The sequence below is a fragment of the Scatophagus argus genome, chromosome 3 (genome assembly GCF_020382885.2).
Source record: "Scatophagus argus isolate fScaArg1 chromosome 3, fScaArg1.pri, whole genome shotgun sequence".
In the NCBI taxonomy this organism is placed as follows: domain Eukaryota; kingdom Metazoa; phylum Chordata; class Actinopteri; family Scatophagidae; genus Scatophagus; species Scatophagus argus.
Genome location: NC_058495.1, coordinates 3430590 through 3452717, shown reverse-complemented (window position 1 = coordinate 3452717; position 22128 = coordinate 3430590). Strand labels below are relative to the sequence as shown.

Genomic DNA, 22128 nt, shown 5'->3' with positions numbered 1-22128 from the left:
GTCGGCATGAGTCCGACTCTGTTATTTCTGATGTGTTACGACTTCATCACCAGCGGGAACCAATGAGACATTTTCTTGTTGTGATGGTATGTAACCATATTAGGCCCTGAGCCATGAGAACATGAGTGTGTGTGACTGATGAGCCACACACTGGATTAAAAGCTTATCATGAGCCCTAATAATAAACACAGAGCGGTATTAGTGAAAATATATTTAATAATTAAACAAAGCATAGTTACACAAAAGGAATGCAAAACAGATGAGTGAGAGTGGATCCTTAGAATATAAAGGGTAGACCTACTGCAAAGGTTTGAGTTCCCTCCTCAACAGCAGCCAGTTCACCATGAGGGAGCGCATGGTGGGGCTGCGAACACAGTTCAGGTTTCTGCAGGGCCTACGAGTCTTTGGAGACTGCACAACACCGTGCAGCTTCAGAGGCATCAGCACATCGTCCCCGTGACGTTTTGGAATCTGGCCCCATCCAAAAAGATACACACTGAGCGTCCCAGAGCTTCTGCACACACAGTCAGTGTAGATGCGGGCTGCGGTCCGGTCACTCCTCCTGAGTGCTCTCTAAGTGGGAGCTGGAGCCTTCAGAGTGGTGGTCGGCCTCAGCCGCAGATCTTTCCTGTTCAGAGAGCTGCTCGCTGCTGGGGATGGAGTTCTTCTTCGGACGGCCTTTCGGTTTGGTCGGTGACTCCAGGCCTCCTCCCTGCAGCACCTGCAGGGCGCACATGAGCAGAGAAACGTGGTCTAAGCTCAACTTTACACTGCGATGAATGTATGAATAAGAAGTCTGGTCGTCCATTGTTTCAGTTAATCACCCCAACACAGACAAAAAGTTTACTCTCAGACAGTTTATTTATGCTGTGCTTTTTTTCCTAAACGCTCAACCAAATTTGTATAGACAAGAAATTTCTCATAACCTCCGAAGAAGTTGTTCAGATAATACGAATTAGAGCTGCCACGATTAGTAAATTAATCTGTTAGTCGAGTGAAAGAAAATTAGTTTCCAACTATATTGATTGCCAATTCAAACAGTCGCTGGTTTCAGCTTCTTAAATGTGAGGATTTGCTGCTTTTCTTTGTCATTTATGACAGTAAATAAAGAGCCTTTGGGTTTTGGGACTGGTGGCTGGACAAAAGGAACAATCTGAAGAAGAAAAGGCCCCTGTGGTTTTCACTTGGTGGTCTGCATGTTATTTCATTATATTTATATAGCTTTTATCACACCTTTTTTTTCACAATTTGTCTCACAACAGAAAATTCCTGACACGTCACCCTGCCTGCATTAAAAGCGAGTAAGATGGAGTTAAGCACCCCCCCCCCCCATTAATTAATCACAAAAAGGTTAAAAACATTAGGTTTACACACACGGGTTACGTACATCTCTTTAATTTCGCCTTGAACGCTTTGGGACAGTTGACCGGACAGGAGAAGCAATCTGAAGAGGTCAGTGTGGCCTCTGAGAAACTGTGAGGAGCATTTTTCTTTTTGTTCTGACATTTCGGCCAATTAATTGATAATAAAAAATAAATAAAGCAAAAACTTGCTATTCTTTCTTCCTGTTGTTTGTATTGTAATGGCAGACCTGACCTCATATACATAAATGGCCGCCACCACATCAGCAGCAGCATCATCATCATCATAACGAAGAAAAACACAACAAAATACAGAAGAACTTACAATTTTCTTCCATTTCATCCTTCTGTTCTGGTACCATGTTTTCACCTGCAGCTGACTGAGCCCCAGAGACTCAGCGAGATCTATTCTGTGAGGAACAACATAAAACAGCGAACATTTCAAATCAGCCCACACTTTTGCCAGCACAAAATGACGTCTGTCTTCTGCCTCTAATAATTCAGTCCAGGCCTACTAATCAATGTTTCAATCTAGAATCGACACTGGAAACGGTGCAAATAATTCAAGGAAAATATAGCAACCGTCATTCTCTGGTCAGAACGTGTGTGTGTGTGTGTGTGTGTGTGTGCAGCCCTGCTAAGAGACTCTAAAACCCACCTATCAGGAGTGGACAGATACTTCTGCTTCTCGAAGCGTTTCTCCAGGCCCATCAGCTGCAGCTCGGTGAACACGGTGCGGCTTCGGCGGCCCTTCTTGGTCTTGCTGCCCCCGTCGGCTCCGTGCTCCAGTTTCCCGCGGAGGTGCAGGTCCAGCGGCAGGTGATGAGACGCCGCGCCGACCTGCAGGCCCGGAGCCCCGGCCAGCAGCGGGGAGCCGAGCGGAGAGCCCAGCGAGCAGGACAGCGGAGATATGGGGAACTTGAGGAGACTCGTCTGGTCGGCTTTCAGCACTACAAGGAGCCGAGAAGACACACGCACGCGCGCAAACACACACACACACACACACACACACGCGGGAGGGGTGAGTGTTTCACCTATACGAGCGAGCACGAGACACATGAGGATTCGGGGTCTCGAGGGGCATCATCAGTAATTTAAATGAGCTTCCAGACAATGAAAAGTCTTTTGATTCCACGACTGCAGCTGATAAAATCTGAGGAAAATACGCACAGCCTGCTTTGTGATGGGCTGAATATGAACATGCAGTCAGTTAACAAACAGTGGGGCCTTACCAAGTGCACAGGCACACACACACACACCACTACAACACCCGTGTTGTCGTGTGTTCAATCAGTACTCGTGTTTATTTCGAAGGTCTGTTTACATTTTTATTATCACGTTCCGATTCGGGTTCGTGAGCGCGTCTTTAGTTTAACACCGTTAAACAAACCAGAGCTCGTGATGCCCAGCAGCAGGCCCCGTTCACACCGACTGGAGCTCACGTTAGAATGATCTCGCTTTTAACATCTGGAATTAGCAGCTCATTCCAGCGGCTGTTCAGGTGGTTCAAACAAGAAAAAAGGTGCGCAAAAGACGTTAAATATTCCGCTGAATATTGTATTATCTCCCAAACATGTGGGAGATTTTGTTTCTGTCTGAAGGTCGGTTATCCTGCTGAGATTTTGCACATGTAATATCAAAGCTTATAAATTATTAGCCTTTTTTTTTTCTTAACGCAAATCAAAACACGTCCACTACACTTCATTGTTATCCTCGTTATATCTGACTTTGTGTAATTGTTTCACATCAGTAGCTGTTACGCGACTCTAAAAAAACTATCCTGTGTGTGAAAGACACCAGGAGGGAAAAATACGCAATAATATTTGTGATTAAACACAACCCATCACATTATTATCTTTTATCTTAAGTTCCTACAGTTTTTTCCCAGCATGAACCCTCCGACATCGGCTCGCCCAGTCACCCATTCATCTTTTCACAGCAGCCTCTCTTACCCAGATGGTTGTGGAGAGGCCGGGCGGACAGGAGAGCATGTACCCCGAATTTAAGGAGGTCCCCGGCCGGAGCCGACGCTTTGTGCTCCGGGTGATCAGTCAGGATCTCCTCTATCATGAAACTCCTGTAGCGATGAGTTCTGTGGTCGGGGTGAACTTCCGGAGGATAGTAATGCGCCCCCATGTCCAAAGGATGCTGCATAATCTGGCCGTGCGGTCACCTTAACGGACACCAAAGCGCGTACAGCGATTAACACTCCTTCAGTGGCCCAATAAGCCAGCGGTCATATTCCCTCTGTAGTGCCTCTTTAGTCCGGAGGTCAAGGCTGTAGATCAAAGTTATCCTCAGGTTCTGGATCAAGCAAAGTACCGAGTACAGGTAGCCGACTTCTCTGCGCGTCCTCTGCGGGATTTCACGCGTTACTGCCGGTCAGATTTGGTTCGTTTTTCGGCTAAAATCAGGAGCCGAGAGGAAACCTCTGACCAAAAACTCCCGATCCCGGCCGTGTTCATGCCCACTGTGTGTATGCTGGTGTGTGTGTGTGTGTGTGCGTGTGTGTGTGTATGTGTATGTGTCTGTGTGTGTGTGTGTAAGAGATCCGAGGACGTCGGAGGTATTTGTCAGCAGCAGAGCGCGTCACCTTGGCAGTGAATTGAGGAATAAGCTTTGGGTTTTATGAGTCTCGCCGTGGCTCCACCTCTTCACTGGGTTTGTCTGCTCGGTGCCTTCACTGAGCCAAAGTTACATGCAAAGCCGCACATGTCCTGCTTGAATTTCTATGCAAAAGGGAGGAAAATAAAGCGCCGAAAGGACGTTTGAAATTTCTTGCTGGTGACTTTGCGCGTTTAGGGCCATTAGTTTGATGATGGTCATGTAAATCAGTTAATGCAACAGAAGAAGCTCAGGTTAGAAGTTAGATTTAGCAAAACTTGGTACTTTAAATAAGTCTGTGCAGTGTCATCAACGCGTCTTAAGAAGTATACTGGATTTGCACACGGGTCGGTTTAATTGGTTTGACAGAAGTTTTCATGGTCTACAGTAAACACACACGCCTTTTGTTAAGAAAATGACCAAGAAATCAGATTTTATTGTACTGTTGGGCGCTCGTAATGATGCAATATGGAGTAATTATTTCTAAGATGTTAAATGTAAAATGCATTAGAGACAAATGAAAGCTCAGCTGATGGCACCAGTGTGCTGCACTCTGTCAGGCCCAGTGAGGCTACAGAGACAACTCAAAGGGAAATATTTCATTCTAGAAGTAAAAAAAAAAAAAAACACGCCAGAGCACCTTTGGGATTTTTTCATTTGCGGTTATTTGCCTGAAAATTTGCGCAATATCTCCCACAGTATATTTTTAGCATGTCTCTGGGTTGCTTTGAGAAAAAGCTCTGGCCTTCTAAAATCAACTTTAGAGCAGGAAAAAAAACCTCAAAGAACCTTTGAATGCCTCAAAGTTGGTGGTCTATTTAGACTTTTTTTTTTTTCTTTTACTCTTTAAATGTAATTTTATTTGAACCTTTTAAATGTGATGCTGTACACAACAGCCTGTGCGGGAGCAGGAGCAGCACATAACTCTTCCAGTCAGTAGCACATCAGTTAACATATCTGAAAAGAAAAAAAAAAACAATCAAAAAGGCAGGAATGGAAAAATCAGTGCAGCTGAGAAGAACACTGCAGTGTGTAGGAAAGCGTAGACTGGGTGGTAAAGTCCCACTGTTCTTAAATAATGAAATAACGGGGCCCCTTAGGGACAGGAGAGCAGCAGCTCCTAAAAACAGAGAAGATTTTCTCACATTAACATTTTACACCAACAGCACTTAACAAAGCACAAAGAGAACAGGAGAATTATTGGATAAGAGCCATACTGTTCAAAGTGGTCTTAGCTTGAGTAGTAAGTGCAGTTTGGCATCTCTAAAGGTAGCTTTTGTATGGCAGGTCTATATGAAATAATAAATCCACCAAAAAAAAAAAAAAAAAAAAAAAAAAAAAAGTTTACTGTGTCATGAAGTAGACCCTGAAGTTTCTGAGGAAGACCGTATTCAAATGATTCGTCTTTGGTCACATATATGCAAATAAGCAATTAGTCATATTCCGTGTAATACTTACTAACAATATTAAAAGCTCTGTCTCTTTACAGGCCACTACACTGCCAGCCAGTTCGACCACATACTCCTGTGAAAACCTCAGGAACAAGTAGTGAGCTACAATAACGGATTCGCTCAAGTTCAAGTGTGTTGTCACCGCCAGCTGAATTATCTGATAATGCTGGAACATAACTCCCTCTGCTGGTCACATCTGTCACTGCAAGGAGAGTTTCCCTGACAGCTTGTTCTTTGCCACCTCTGTAGTATAAGTGACTGAAACATACAGTATCCAAACGGCAGGAGAATAAAGCTGTTATATTTATCTGGCAATAAAAGTAGACCTGATGTGCTCAACTCAAAATTATTCTTAGTGCCAACCTAAAAGTAACAAACAAAGTGGTCAACAATCAAAGTAAGTGTGTAATATTTTTCAAAATGCATGTATGCATCATTTGGATCTGATGAGTTGCATTATGTATAAGCTATTGGACACTCATTCATTGTTACACTGAGAAAAAAGAGGTATTTCTTCTTAGGATCCAAATTTTTGCCACTTGTTCCAGCAGATTGTTCAAATACTTGCACAAAAAGTCTCACACTATTTACACGTTACCCACCAACTGCATCGTTCAACTCTATTAACATTGTGATATCTTAGACAGTATGTAGACTGTAGTTCAAAAGCTTGATTCTATACAATCAACTGGCAGAGAAGACTGCTCTGTATTTTTTGTGATATTTGATGCTTTTAGGTTCCTTTCTTACATTTGCAAATCTTCTTTTCAAAGAGATGTTATTTTGTATGAAGGCTGACAGGCTGACAACTGAAAATGGCAGAAAGACACAAACAGTCACTGGTAAATAACACTGGGAAACTTTATCAAAACCTGTGCAGGGTTCCTGTTTCACAGCAAAGTGCACAATAATGTCTAGAACGAACAGGAATTAACAGAAGTGTTTCTGTAGGAAAGTCATTCTAAAAACTTCAAAACAGAAACAGAAGGTTAGTCTAGGATCCACAGGATATCAGCTGAATACACCGTACTGACAAATCACAGTTTAAAGATCCCCAGCACTGAGAAATGTGTTTTACTTATTGTTACTTTAGTTGGACATTTGAGCTTCACTGGGTAAAACGATGTAATGCACACTTTGTTTTCACATTCATCTGGAGGCTCTTGCTAAAACCCCCTGTTGGTTCCCTGGGCCCGTGTCCAATGGACCCATTTTGTTCAATTCAGACATGGAGCCCAGGCCTGCTGGAACAAAACAACAACATACAACATGCCGATGCATCAGCGTATGTCCTGCTCTACAATAATCAGCCTTGTTCACAATCTTCACTAACATCTTCATCATGTAAACATTTCTGCACCCAGCCATGGAATAAAAGCTTTGCACGCCTCTTCTCCCCATGCCCCGAGTTTAAGGAGGTGTCTTTATGATAGTGACGATACACACATCACTTCACTTGGATTCCGTTTGCATCTCAGTTACCGATTGCTCACAGTAGCCGGTTTACTGTCGTGTTCTGGCTGTTCAGTGTGTGATGATGCTGATATCAGCTGATAAAATCCTGCTATTATCCAGCTAATTAGACATGAAACTACAAATCCATGTTGTTTCAGATTAATGAAATGGAAGAATACAAGTAGTAAGTTAAACTGCATTATTCTAGAATAAAAATGTCTGCAGACACTTGGTTTTTATTTTAAATTCAGCAAATGCTGATTATCAGCAGATAATCAATTTGTCGGCCGACTATAAAAGACAAGAGGAGATTGTCATTATAACATCAAATACAAATAAATCAAAATTACTATAGAGCTGCACTAAAATCCATGTTTTGTATTAAAGAATAATTTATCAAAAAAACTGATGGGACTGGGATATAGAAAGATTAAACTGATATTGTTAAACTACTGTAGTTTTTAAGTGTTTTGTAAGCAAAAATGTTCTTATTATTAGATTACATTTGTAGTCCATACTCATTGATGAAATACATTTGTTGTTCAAATATCAGCATTTTAGTGTTGTGTTTATAAAATTTTGATATTCCTCTTTGCCGCTCAACATCATCATCATCTTAATTAACAGCCACTAGGCTGCACCAGAGGACTTCAGAGAAAGATAAACTCTCATTCCATTCTCAGGTCTTTACTACGTCAGCCAGCTGACGCAGTGTTCAACTTCAGGAGGAAGAGGACGCCTTCACAGCCACTACGGATCAGTGAGGAGGTGGTGGAGGAGGTGGAGGACTACAAATACCTGGGAGTGGTGATCGGCAACAGACTGGACTGGACATCTAACACCAAGGCGGTGTAGAAGAAGGGGATGAGCAGACTCTATTTCCTGAGGAAGCTGAGATTCTTCAACGTGTGCAGCAAGATGTTGGAGATCTTCTACCAGTCTGTTGTTGCCAGCACCATTTTCTCTGCTGTGGTGTGTTGGGGCAGCAGCATCAGAGCCAGCGACACCAACAGACTTGATAAGATCATCAAGAAGGCTGGCTCTGTACTCGGTCTCAGGCTGGAGTCTTTTGAGACCGTGGTGGAGAGGAGGACGCTGAACAAACTGTCATCCATCATGGACAATAATCAGCACTGTCTCCATCACACAGTAGACAGACAGCGGAGCACCTTCTCCCACAGGCTGCTACAGCTCTGCTGTTGAAGGGACAGATACAGGAAATCTTTCCTGCCACATGCCATCACACTGTACAATAACAGCTAAAACTCTGGTCTGGGCACTTTATATGTTTTTTACGGTTCACTGCACCTTACATTATATTTCATTCTGCACAACATTCAATACTGCTTATTTGTCGTATGTACATTTTTATATTGCTTTGTACATTTGCTATTTGCTTTGTATATTTGCTATTTTTACGGTACAGGTTATTCTTTTTGTATAGGTTATGTCTTTTGTATATGTTATTCTTTTTTCTTCCACGGTATCATCACTGTGTGGAATGCTGCTGCTGCACTGTAATTTCCCAGCCTAGGATCAATAAATTATATCTATCGATCTATTTGTAGATGTAAACTGAAGCTAAGGCTACAGGAAGAAGGAAGTTTCTTTGAAACACATTTACCTCCAGTCATCCCTATAAACATACAAAAAAACAATATTTTTATGTGTTAGGTGTTATGTGCTAATGTGTGAGGAATTGAGATTCCTCAATGTGACCAGTCTAATTCTAAGCATTCTAAAAGATTTATGGCTGTGACCGTTAAAGAACTTTCAATCACTTTAATATGTTCCCAGTTCATGGATTACTGTCATTTTAAAATTATTTAAGAAAAAAGCAAAAAATTAACAGAGTGGAAAACAAAGGATTAGTGTAGAACCGGACTATAACAGATAATGGGTTGTTAACAGAGCTGTGTGACATGAAATACATGTATGAGTATAGATTTTCACAACTAGATAAAACACTGTTAGTGTCATGTGGCACAAAATGTAAACACGAGTTATCAAGTTATTCACATATAAGTAATTAGTATTAACTATGAAAATGAATGTATCCAAATTACCACCAACATGTTCACTGAGCGCTATCTGTGGTCACGTGACGTAAGAGTCTCGTTCTACTTGACAACATGTCAGGTTGCTAAGTTAGCTAGTAAGCTAGCTGTACTTAGCTGACCAAATGATGTGGCTAGAGCAACATCCCGGTTTGCTAAGTGCCAGTGATAGAATAACCATGGCTTTCGAGGGATGAAGTGACTATGCCAGCTATTCAAAAGACAGCCCCGGACTCGGACGACAGCAAAACGGTAAGTTAGGCCTTATCTAGCCACTATGCTAGTTTCAGCAAATACCGTACAGTAAGCTAATCAGCTAGCGCTAACTCCTGAGCTTGCAGCATCAGCACCACACACGCTGCTTCAGCGTTAGCGTGACAAACTGAAGACCCTAGAAGATAACTTAACATTAGATTTTCCTTGTCGAAAACAAGCGTTTTGACTTTCACAGCTGACAGCACACCTGTAATTAAAGCAATGTCAGTGAGCTTTAAGTTAATCTAGTAGTCAGGTAGTGTTAAGAGACGTTTGGACAGAACAGAGAGCTGACGTTAGAGCAGCTAACAAGACAGACTTGTAAGTTGATTCAAGTGTTCTATCGTTGATTTGTATCTGCCTGTAATAGCATCTTCATCACCAACCTCTCCATTATGGACCACCAGATGAGCCTGTCTTTGACATTCAAATTTTCACCTGCACTGAGCGGAGGTGATAAGTTGAGTGTCATTATACAGGATGTTTTAAATGGCTCTGTTATTATTGTTCGAGGTGTTTAAGAGACATATTGGTCTGGCGTATGTTCAGAAGTATGTTCTAAATTACTATCATCTTGTTTGAATAAGAATGTACAGTTCAGTCTCCCTGCCAGGAGATGAGCACAGCTATAACTATGAAATTAATTATAGCCCCTCCAATTCTATATGTTAACGTGATCCATATCAGGAAGCCTATAGGAGCAGCACCAGGCTCAGGAACTGCCATTACTTTGTGTCATTATACCTGGACCTTTCCTACCACCACAAGTCAGAGACTGTCTCAAATGTCCACCTGTTTTCTGTGTAGTGCACACTATTTACTGTTTGTTTTGTTTGCTGGGTGTTTGAATTCTATCTTTAGAGAGATTACTCAAAAGTCTCAGTATACTGCTCACTGTATAAAAATGTGTGTTATTAAAACAATGAGGGAGTGATTTTAAACACAGCCTGGATTGTCTCCTGTTTAAAAATCCCATAGTTTGCATGGTTATTGAAGTTCAGTGTTGTATTCACTTTATTTTAGCTTTGTTCACTTGATTGTCTGTTGAGAGCTCGTGATACTGGCCTGTATCATCTGTGCTGCATTGCATTGCAGTGAGGAAAATCATGTTTTTCAAAGGAACATTTTTTAAAGAGCATTCTTGGACATTGTTTTTAAAGACATGGCTGCAGTTCTGCTGTTTATAGTACATTCATGTGCTCCTCAGATGGTCCCAGTTGAGAAGTCATTCTTCGCAGCTTGGTGTGCTCCTGCACTTAAGATGTGATTTGGGAACAACACGAGTGCTTAAAAGCTTGTCGGAGTGTTCAAACAACATGTAACAACAACAACAACAAACTGTTTGAAGCTTTATATTACTAAGTGGTTTTGTCCTGGAATTACACCACTACATTCCCTAAAACTATTAAAATGTTGCTTTAGCTGATTTATCAGAGTGAGGGCTCATGAGTTTGTAAATAATGTAGTTCACTCTACACAGGCAGCAGGTAATAGTTAGAGCCTACTACCATATGGCAAATTACATGTAAGCAAAAAAATTGATATTCAGTACATAAATTACTCTCAAGTCTCAAACCATCAACCAAATGTTTGTTTTCGTCCAATATGTTTCTGTGTGTGTGTGAGAAGTGGCCATGCTGCGGTATTTTGAAAGCTGTGTATTCTGATGGTTTGCCTGTTGTCTCCTAGTTCAGACACACTGTCAGACATGGTGTGAGGAGTACCATCTCGTTGGCCATATTTCTTTATTAGCACACGCAGTGGAAATAACTCTCACATCCCACACTCATTAGCAGCAGAGATATCTCAGCCTTCACGCCGACCCTACACTGTCCACCAACACACTGGCTTCCCAGTGGACATGAGCTTATGGATCCGCAACTAATGTGTGAAGCTTTCTGGTTAATTTCTTCTTGATAAGTGGCTGAGTGAAGTGATTTATATATAAGCTTCATATAATTGTTAATCTCAGGCTCATGCGTCACATTTGTCATGAAGAACACCTTCTCAGTCATCGGCTCATTATCAAGAGCTTCCTATAAACGGTGCCAAGTGGTGTCGGTCTCCAGCGGGACAGACTGTGGAACTGATTGGATAGGCTTCTTTCCGGCTGTAATGTTGGAAAGGCTTCAAACAGTGTCACGCTAGGTTTTGGTGCCACATTAGTTTGTGACGAGAAGTGTGGATTACAGCGGAAAAGAAGAAGAAAAACAGTTGTGAGTGGAAAAAGACAGGCTCAAACTTTACACCATCGATTATTCATAGAGTAGGAAGAGTGGCAAGGGAGGCAGGAGTTGTCTCTGATGCTGCTTTTCAATAAGAAGCTGCACCTTTCTCATAAAGAAATAATTATTATCAGCTAACCCAGCTTATACAAAGTGGATTTTTCAGGCATCAGTCCTTGAATAATGAAAACACCATCCTTGCATTATCTATTCATTTCAATGCACAAATTACTTAAATGCAGGTGGTTCGACCGATTGCTAAATGTCTGCATGAGTTTACGCTGAATGCACAGATGATTTCACTAGATGGTTAGATCAGTATATTCATTTATTTACACGTTGAAGTTTAAGTATTTTTTAATGTACCAATACATTTAAAGTATGCATTTATAGTATAACTCGATGTTCGAGTTAAAAACCAGTACTGTTGCACTGTCAAGACTTACTGGGATACTTGAACAAAGTAGTCATCATTAATGTTATTAGGGACATCTGTGCTCTTCCTTTTATGACAAGTCAAAATATTTGAAAAGCAACAGTTTAAAATAAGATTTGTAAACCGTTGTAGCCGAGTTTCAGCGCATGATGTTGGAATCACGACGACTGGAATCACTTGTTGCTGAATAACTATCACAAATAATGTGTTCACATAACTAGGTTCACCTTTCGTTCATGTGTTCAGGTGTTACATGTTACATACTGCATAGGTTTACTTACCACAATTTTTATTCATTCCATTTCTTATTGCAACAACTTAGTGGATCACATGGCGTGACAGAAATTAAGTTGGGGAACCTCTGCTCTAAAGAATATAAAGAAGAGGGAAAATCAGTCACAAGTGTAGCTTTACACCATTCTTTGATTGAGTCATTTTAAATATGAAAGAGGAAGGAAAAGGCAAAGGTCAGGGAATCATTTGCCCATCAAAAAGTTAGCATGTGAAGTACAGCGAACCTGCTCAATTGTTAATGGACCACAGTGAGGCAGAGAGCTGTAAAGGTGCAGAGTTTCACTCCTGCAACACCAGTTTGCAAGTGATGAGGCCAATTAGAGCTTTGGGCGTAACGTGAGAAACTGCTGGTCTCCAGAGTTAAACTGACACGGAGGGAGGTCTGTTCTGATGCAAACTCTGCTGTCAGGCTGCATAAATCAGATGTGTTAGTCAGCAAGTGTTGCTGTGAAGCTGCACAATACTTTTTACTTGAATAATTGATAAGTGTTCAGCGAAGTTCAGTAAAAAAAAAAACAGGGAATTGGCCTTACATCTCAGCTGCTGTTCAAACTAATGTAAGACATATTGAAATGGAGACCCGGGGTGTGATGATACCCGCGTCACCGCGTGCTCATCTCAAAGCCTCTCTGTTTGGCCTGCGTGGATGCTGCTGCTGCTGCTGCTGAAGTCAGTGCACTTTGTAACTCGGCACCTCGGCTCGATCTCAGGTTTGCGCTCCCTGCTCCCGCTGTTGTCCAGAGGCCACGCCCACCTGCTCCCAGAGGTGCAGTGGTCATACTGACACATGAGCTGCTGACATGGTGGCTCGGCTTGCACATTTGCCTCTCTCCCTTGGGTTACCTTGCCAGGCAACGCCGCTCACGCTCCTCATATCTCATTTGTGTGTGTGTGTGTGCACTGTGACCATTTATCAGCACAACCAAAGCTTCTGCTCACAAGCTGTTTCATTTTGCTTTTATTTCATCTGCCTTTGACACACTATGTTTATTCACACCTTTCAGCCCCTGCCATGGCAGCTGGTGTCAGCATACTGAGTGACTTGTCTTACTCCATGAGTGGAGCACGCAGTGGAGACTTCAGCACAGACATGGAAACAGGTAGGAGAGCTCTGCAACGCGAAAACAACACAAGAAAAGCTGCTTTATTTGTATATTTTAATTTTCCGATGTAAGAGCACGGGACCTTAGGCTTGAAATGATTTGATTGAGTGCAGATTAATTTCCTTTTTATGTAGAAGTTAGACAAGATTTCTTTCTTTGTGGGGTTGCAGACTAGCAGTTTGCAGTCCAGCCTTGTCGTTGAAACAGATCTCTCAGCTTAAATATATAAGTGATTTAATTGTTATCAGAAGATATTTACCTAGCTGGACTTCCTGTGTCTGGGGTGCCAGGTCCACAAGGGGGTCTAGGTATAAGAAAATACTGACACACTTGAACATTAATGGTCATGATCCTCCAAATCCAGTTTGATTTGAAAATCACAATCTCATTTGATTTTTGATGTGATCATTTTTCTCAGCACTGATTGACTATCAGTAAGACCAGCAAATCAATGACACCTTTCATTTACATTTTCAAATTCTTTTAAAAGGATAGAGGTGTTTTACTACAACTTTCATTTTACAACAGCTCAACTTTATCCTGGTGGCTTTTTGCATGTAGGGATTAATAATTTTAAATATTTTTCACCAAAAATAAACCAACAACAACAAAAAAAATATTCCCCCTCAAAGATTCAGCAATAAGATAGAAAAAGATAGAAACTCATTTTGTCATGAAATTCGGTTTCTCAGATCTGTCTCAAGTAAACCCTCTTCCCTAACAAATTAACAAAGGATCTTTGGCACTTTAATCAGCTCTCTTCAGTTCAGTTCAGTTCAAGCAAAGACACAGACATGTCAGTACAAGGTACCCTGAGAGGTATTTATGAAGTAAGGGTATTTTTCTGTTTTTTATTTCCTTATTTTAATAATGAATGTGTTTATAATGCATTTTGAGCTGAAGTTGTTCATAGAAAGAACCCTCCCTTATTCATATCAGGAAAAGATGAACATTGACAGTCTGTCTCCTTTGGAGCCAATTTCCTGACTTCTTTAAAGCTGATGGAGGAAAAACAAAACGCACAATAAATTTGATAGCGACTGTTCTATTTTGCATTGTTCCAGCTAAATATAAAGAAAAGCGATCTTTCTCAGTTTCTCGTGATTTCTCAGATTCTGAAGAAAAGTCATTTTCCTCTGGTCCTGATTGTAAGACTGGATGATGAACCAGTTCAATGAAAAGCAGATATATTCTGTGGCCACAACATTAAATGTCATGCTTTGTGTTGCCGCAGCCCTCACAGCGGTTGTCGCTGTGCCTGCTGCTCCCACACGCTGAGCGAGCCAGCAGTATCGTTTCACCTTTTGGCTTCAGTTTGATGGTGGACTGGCTGCTGAATTGTTGAGCAGGCTTCAAACACAATGTCTATATTAATTACATAGTCTTGTCTTAAAATCTAAAGTCCTGAGATTCAGGTTGAAAAAATATTAGTATAAAAACCTTAAATCTAACAGAGTCAGCTGATTGTAGCTTTAAATGTGAACATTTTAATTTTTTTGTTTTATGTCATCATTCACTGGACATCATCAGATGATTGTTGGGGTTTTCTATACTGAAATATTAATATGTAACAGTTGTTTCATTGTTCGTAGGTACAGTGCACAATATCAGTACAAGAAATTACCAAGCACACACTGTGTACCTGCACGGGTTTGACACAGATAACAGTGAAAACAGTGAAAAGTTTATTGTGAAGAAAAATGGGTAAATAGTAGAAAAACACTATCACTGTCAATATGTTTTATATGAACATAATTGATGTAATTTAGTCAAATGCCACATCCGTGTGCATGCAAACCCCTGGGCGATGGTTGATTCAGCCAGGAGCTGATAAAGGTGCTCCATCAAGGCTGTACACCACCGCATGTACGGCATTTTCCTCTTTCATTTACAAGCTGCCTGCCTCAGATGTGTGTGTGTGTGTAATTTGTGTGCGCAACATTCGCCCCCATCTACCTCTCACTGACGACTTTGGAGGTGGTCACCATGGCGACACATCAAATGCCGCTGATGAACTGATAGTTTGTATAGGCCTGTCTTTGCCAACGGCTGATTGTTATGTGATGATTCACCGTGGGCACAGAGCTGTTGAGCCAGGTGCCTTTCAGTACGGTGATGCTCGCAGCCCGAGCAGCAGCAGCGCGGCCCGCAAACCCAGGATGCCGCTACACAGAGGACGGCTCTCCTTAGCCGCGGAGATGACAGGCGGCGTGAGGAGGCACGGCCGCAGACACTCGGCCTCGGACATCCTGCTGAAGGTCCTGCAGCGCAGACGCAGCTCTGCCCTGGAGATCCTCTCCTCCTCCTCCCACAGAGTCATGGTGGCCGTCAGCATCAACCAGCCTCAGCCTCCCACTGAACGCAAGACCAGGAGATGTAACCGCATGGCAGAAATAACTCGTGCTTTGCATTTAGGGGTTTGATGATGACTCCAGCTGCAAGGAGCGCATGCACTAAGCGCTCATGAGTATTTCTGTTTTGTTTTTGTTTTTTTTCCTCTCTGTCTCTGCAGCCAATGCTAGGGTCCCTACAGCAAAGTACACCAAGATGGGTGAGACCCTGAGGCACGTCATCCCTGGTCACATGCAGTGCTCCATGGCCTGTGGAGGGAAAGCCTGTAAATATGAGAACCCCTCTCGCTGGAGTGATGAGGAGCAAGCTATCAAAGGACTGTACTCGTCCTGGTACGTCAGTCTGTATATATAACAGACCTTTCATGCAGCTCTCAGTGTTGATGTGCCACATTAGTAGTTTCATGAAAAGTCAGTACTTTCTTTCCTTGTTTTTTTTGCTTTGCTCTGTGATTTGTTTTTTTATATTGGATCATTGGATTATGGATAACTGAGAGTCTTTGGTTTTCCCTTTCCTTAATTGGTCTTTGGCATTTTGAGCTGTTTAACGTTGTTCAAGATTCCTAATTCAGCATTTATTTTTCTGTGATTTTTGCTCCCCCTAACTTGTCGTATTTTCCTCTTACAGGATTACTGACAACTTGCTAGCAATGGCAAGGCCTTCTACTGAAATCATAGAGAAATATAATATAATTGAACAGTTCCAAAGGTACAGTCGTCTCCTGCTCTCACACCTCATTTGAGTATAAGTGTTTGACTTGATGTATTTGATTCTTTACTGACACACAGTGAAGTAAAGGTTGGTTGTGTACTCCACATGCTGTCACGCTGCGTGTGTTGTGGCGTCCTCCGTGGACTGCTCTGTGCACTGACACGGACCTCTTTCTGTGCTCAGGTGTGGTTTGAAGACGGTCATCAACCTACAGCGGCCAGGAGAACATGCCAGCTGTGGCAACCCGCTGGAGCAGGAGAGCGGTTTCACTTATCGACCCGAGATTTTCATGGAGGCAGACAGTGAGTCTCTGTATGCACTGATCTTATTGTGCTTTTCCATTTAGTGTGAGAAAGAATAGCAGGGATCACATGAGAGACTGAGGTTGGTTTAGCATTTTACTCCACTCATCAGTGTTTTGCATTCATGTCTATATCCATGATATGGTTGTTAGTAAACAGGTAATCACCAAGGGATTGCACAAATACTAAGTCTCATCCTAACAAGCTCTCCTGAGATCTTTTCCCAAGTCAGTTCATCAATGCTTCGGCTGCATTTTGAATAGTGCTGTCTTTCATTTGACACTCTATTATAAACGCTGGCTTGTTATCCTGCTGTAGGTCTTTATCATGCATTCATTATCATTCTGTAAATCATGTCTGAGTGAAGGACCTTTAAAGGTGAAAATAAAACAGCAGCGTGTGAGGCTCAGGCATAATCTACTGTACATCTTCCTCTGGTGACATGGACCTGCTACTTGGACAACGTCACCTGTTCACATGTGTTTGCAGCACATCTTTAAGCACAGTGTAAAAACAGAAATCATTTGCTCTGTCATTAAGCCCATTGAAGTCTCTATGGCCTGTATGGAAAATGAAACTCTGTGCTCCCCATATCAAGCATATGGAGACTGGTACAGACAAATAGGCATGTTTTTCTGTCATCATGCTTGCAATTGTTTTAAAGTGGAGGTCAGTGGTCAAAAAATATACATGATGGCATGGCAAATCGCAACATGTTAAACAAAACTATCTTATTAAAATCAAACAGGAATGATAAAATAGCCAACTGGACTTAAATAAGTAGTCAGCTCTTTTGCAGGCAGCTGGTGAACTGTATATATATCGTGAAATCAGCATTGGGATGAGGCTGAAAGGAAAGGACTTTGAAAGGAGTTCAGTGGCTTGCTGTTCACCTCTGCTTGATGTTAGAAGCTCCAGGCTGCATTAGTCAGCTCTTGCATAACACACCCGGATCTCTGACTGGACTGTCTATGGTCGAGTTGCATTGTGGGTAATGTAGGTGACAAGAAAAAGATAAAAGATGGCTAGCTTTGGTACATGGCTTTGTGTATTTTGTATTTCAGTTTATTACTACAACTTTGGGTGGAAGGATTATGGTGTGGCCTCTCTGACAACAATCCTTGATATGGTGAAAGTCATGTCCTTTGCTGTCCAGGAGGGGAAACTGGCTGTCCACTGCCATGCTGGTCTTGGAAGAACAGGTTTGTAACACCAGCAATTTCAAATAGTTTAAATCCTCATGTATGCTTCTAAGATGTCAGTTTATTTAAATTTTTCATCATGCAGGTGTATTGTTGGCTTGTTACTTGGTTTTCACGTCCCGGATGAGTGCTGACCAAGCCATCCTGTTTATGCGAGCCAAGAGACCCAACTCCATCCAGACCAGAGGGCAGCTCCTGTGCGTCAGGGAGTTCGCCCAGTTTCTAGTTCCTCTACGAAGCGTCTTTTCCTGTGCGGAACCCAAAGCGAGCGCTGTCACCTTGTCTCAGTACCTCACCCGACAGCGCCACCTGCTGCACGGCTACGAGGCTCGACAGATGAAGAATGTGCCAAAAATCGTCCAGCTGGTGTGCAGGCTCCTCATCGACATTGCGGCCAACAGACAGGTGGCAGTCAAGGAGGAGTGGTCAGAGATCCCCGACCTCACGGCTGAGGTCGAGAAGACCGTGTCCCAGCAGGCTCTTCAGCAGCTCGGGAAAGAGATGAGAGGGAAGGGGATTCCCGTTCCACCCTGCACATCTCAACCTCTCAGCCCACTGGCTCTGCAGTCCAAACCTCTTCATGATCAACCTCTCATCAGTGATAATGAGCTTGACCCTCTGTGGAGACAGCAGAACGTAGAAAGCCCTCTGAGATCTTCTTTGTCCAACAACAGGAGCCTCAGTTACAGTGATTCTGTTCTTCACAAACTTGGTCCACTGCAGCACCATTTAGGAAATCTGAAGAGTAACAGACCAATCAGCTGCCCGATCACACATTCCTTGTCTCACAGCTGCCTTACAGCCTGTAATCCTCCCAGATTTTGTGACCTCCCTACTCAGGATATTATCAGTAACATTCAGGAGCCTGATACAGAAGCAAAACAAGATACAGGGTCCACTCTTTTAAAAAAACAGCTATACAAGGGCAATCAGAGTTTGTCTTTAGATCTGTCTGCTCAGGGAAGAAGATCCCACTGTAACACCACACTGCCAGCCTTACCAACCAAGAGCAAACTGGTAACCGGTGAGGAGCAACCACGTGTTGATGTGTCAGTGGGTGCAGCAGCCAGAGAGAATGTGCCAGAGGCTCCTGACATCACCCTCCAGTCCGAGCTCTCCCCAGAGAGCAGGCACCTGTTGGTGGCCAAAGCCCTGGCCATGGAGCTGACAGACACAGATCTCACCTCCAAGGTGTCACTGTGGCAGGTAGAGTACCTCATAAAATGTACAGTGTAGTCACGTGCAGCAGTAGTGTCTGTCTCTATTATTCTGGACGCTAACATGGCTTCTGTAAGTCTTTAAAAAGTCTTAAAAAGTATAAAAGTATAAAATCCAGTAATCAGAATAAGTGTCTTAAAAACAATTTTGTGCAAGAAAACAGACTTTATACATTCTTATCATATCAGATGTAAGGACTGAAATAGCCCAAGTTTATCAGCTTGAGTACAGCCAAGGAGAAATCGCATTCCCAGGATGGATGGGAACTGGGGGGGTTATGAGAAACTGTGGCACAGACAGTGTGAAATACAGCAGAAATCATCCTATCCACCTTACTTACGTACTTTTGATAATAATGGTGCAAGTGGAACATCCGGTTGTGCTGGGTTGAAGCCTTATCATAGGAGACTGTAATTCCCCTCCGTGTGACTGGCAGGTTGTCATTTCCTCTAAAACTGCAAAATAGGTTCTTATTCATTTGGCCCTGAGCTGTGGCACTCACTCTTTCTTTTATCCACAATTTCACATGAGGTTTACACTGTACATAATCTAAATTCAGATCTGTAAAAACACACCCTTAACAGACAGAACCAGTAACATTTTAGTGCTTTGTAATCTCTAATTTAAACCTGCAGACAGAGCTGAACTCCAAAGAGGGAGCGTGGGAGAGGCTGTGCATGGAGAGAGATCCTCTGCTCCTGTCCAGTCTGATGTGGTCGTGGCTGGAGCAGCTCAAAGATCCAGTCATCAGCAGCGAGGATATAAAGGCCCTCAGCGAGAAGAACGTCAATCCACAGAACGCCCTGGACTCACTGGAAAAGGTAGCTGCTCTCCCATAGCATGACTAACTCAAGCGAACACCAGCCAAGGTTCCAGCAGGTGGTCCGGTTCAGTTCAGTCCAAACCCAAGATCTGGTTTATGCTTCCACCACAGACTTTTCCGTAATGCAGGTGCAAACGACATGAGGCTCTTCTTGATCTTGAGAAGCTGCACTGATTATTAATTGATATACGGTAGCCTACGCTGTAGATTTCCTGCCAGATTGACTGCTAACTTTTTTCCCCTGCACTATTCATGTTAACCATCATCTTTCTGCTGCTTGTCTCAACACACACATTTTCAAATGCACATTTTAAATAGTAAAAATACTGTATCAAACTACAAAATGTAGTTATCTGTGAATTCTTATGCAGCTTGTAATCTGCTGTCATTTACAGTATCTCACTATCTTACAACAGCCACTATTGGGATGATTAGTAAGGAAGTTGTTAGACAGAAATTACATTCGCCCATATTTAGCTGGTTTTTCAAATTTATAAACAGCTCTAATCCACTTTATCTAATATGGGCTGATGATCACTTCTCAACTTGCATAATTGCAGAGAATAGAACGATAAAAAGCAGTTTGAAACCAACGGCATCATTTAGCTTGTCACTGGACTGCCTTTTATTCATATGAGTCATGAGATATTGTTATTGCTTTTAAAATAAGTCTGAAGATGTTGCGAGCGTGAGACATGTTGTTATGTAACGTGGTCGTATCGTCCGGCCTCCTCCTCCCTGACAGGGCCACAGACTCACTTTGCTGTGCATCCTGGACTGTGCTGCTCATCTCCTGCCAATGCCTGAACAAGTAGAGGCCAGTTTTCTAAACCAAACAATAAAAGTGTTTACTAAGGTGAGCATTACTTAAGGTGCATAATGAATATATTAAGATGTGCTTTTCGCATGCATGAAATGGCTTCTCGCGTTGTCTCCAGATCGATCCTGCCTCAGAGAAGAATGAGTGTTTGTACACGATCCTAAAAGCAATCCTGACTCCCATTCTTCATGAGCTGCGTGACAAAGCTGTGGAGGAGAGTGAAGACTCCTGATCCAGCCTCAACAGGACCGGTCTGACACGAGGAAGACTCACAGATATTTTGGGGCATTACTGTATTTTGACGCCAGTTCCTCGTATCAGATACTGCTGCCAATCTTTTAGTCCTTTAAGATATTTGAAGGTTTAGCATTTTGTTTTTGTTGGGAGCTCTTAGCACTGCCATCTCTATGTTAATGTGCCACTCAGTTTGAAAACGTTTGTGTTGTCATCTGTTCCACTATAATATTTGCAAGGGATAGATGTTGCTTTTAATATCTAACTGCTAGTTGGTAGGAAAATGACTGAGAAACATTCTCATGATGTTAGTGTATCATTATTTAAAGGTGTAATGTCGGGTGGGTGGGTGGGAGGGTCTTATTTAAACCAAAAGAAGTTTTACACTGTGCAGATGCTACAATGTGTCTTATTTATTCAGATCTTCTTATATGAAATGCAGCAGTAGGTTTACTAAATGTAACCTGATGACAAATTAGAAGGTTGCTTCGTTTGTGTAGGATGTAAAGTGTTTTCTTAGAGTCAAATGCAAACTATGGCTATTGTTATGGCAATGCAAAGTCAGCAGTGCATTTGCTTTTCCAATCGATTTTATGTCTTTAATACTTCGTGCACCAAAAACCTCTCACTGTACTGTTGTGTCGTACATGCATTTGTAAAACATCAATCTGCCTCCACTGTTGCATTCGGCAAAGTGTTGTCTGCCTCAGTTCAAATGGCCTCTGTCAGGATTGTATCACACAGCTGTGTGTAACATCGCCTCGCCTGTGTGTATATGTGTGTGTGTGTGTGCGTGTGTGTGTAGCCGTTGAACCAGGAGCTCTGATTCAACTGTTATAAGCCTCATGTATGTACGGACACAATTTTAATGTATATCCGCTGACACGCTGAATGTGGGACACTGATGATAATAATTATATGAAGGACAGGAGACGATGTACTGTGTGGGGGATTTTCAACAAGCACTATTTTTTCATTGTTACAGCGGGCTACTTCTTCGAGAATTAAACAAAACCTACTGCGAAGTGTGTCCGTCTGTCTATGGACTGTTCTCTTTTATTCTTATGAGCAGTTCAGCAGCCAACTCAAAAAAGAAAAGAAATGGCGCCTCCTGGCGTTGTCACAGTGGTGTAACATGTAAACGCATTTCATTCTAAAAACAACGTATTTGCCACTGAATCCCAAATGTGTGTTATTACACAAAAGCAAGAGTATGTCATCTTCA

General features: G+C 42.3%; 2 protein-coding genes across 4 annotated transcripts; one reads left to right on the top strand and one right to left on the bottom strand.

Annotated features, from left to right (window-relative positions):
* Positions 1 to 204: 204 nt before the first annotated feature.
* barx1 (BARX homeobox 1) lies at positions 205 to 4149 on the bottom strand. Its single transcript, XM_046381694.1, has 4 exons — positions 3314 to 4149; positions 2020 to 2311; positions 1687 to 1771; positions 205 to 721 (listed from the first exon to the last, which is right to left on the bottom strand). Exons 1-4 carry the CDS (start codon positions 3513 to 3515, stop codon positions 554 to 556), a joined length of 747 nt encoding a protein of 248 aa, XP_046237650.1. The 5' UTR covers positions 3516 to 4149; the 3' UTR covers positions 205 to 553.
* A 4810-nt stretch (positions 4150 to 8959) lies between these two features.
* On the top strand, positions 8960 to 21928 carry ptpdc1a (protein tyrosine phosphatase domain containing 1a). 3 transcript variants are annotated; one of them, XM_046381691.1, is made up of 10 exons: positions 8960 to 9180; positions 13143 to 13238; positions 15754 to 15925; positions 16221 to 16301; positions 16488 to 16606; positions 17671 to 17808; positions 17894 to 19014; positions 19662 to 19847; positions 20595 to 20705; positions 20788 to 21928. In XM_046381691.1, exons 2-10 carry the CDS (start codon positions 13151 to 13153, stop codon positions 20899 to 20901), a joined length of 2130 nt encoding a protein of 709 aa, XP_046237647.1. In that variant the 5' UTR covers positions 8960 to 9180; positions 13143 to 13150; the 3' UTR covers positions 20902 to 21928. The 3 variants fall into 3 exon arrangements, with proteins under 3 accessions (XP_046237647.1, XP_046237648.1, XP_046237649.1); XM_046381692.1 differs by lacking the exon at positions 8960 to 9180 and adding an exon at positions 9253 to 9504; XM_046381693.1 differs by lacking the exons at positions 8960 to 9180; positions 13143 to 13238 and adding an exon at positions 13775 to 14071.
* The last annotated feature ends 200 nt before the right edge of the window (positions 21929 to 22128 follow it).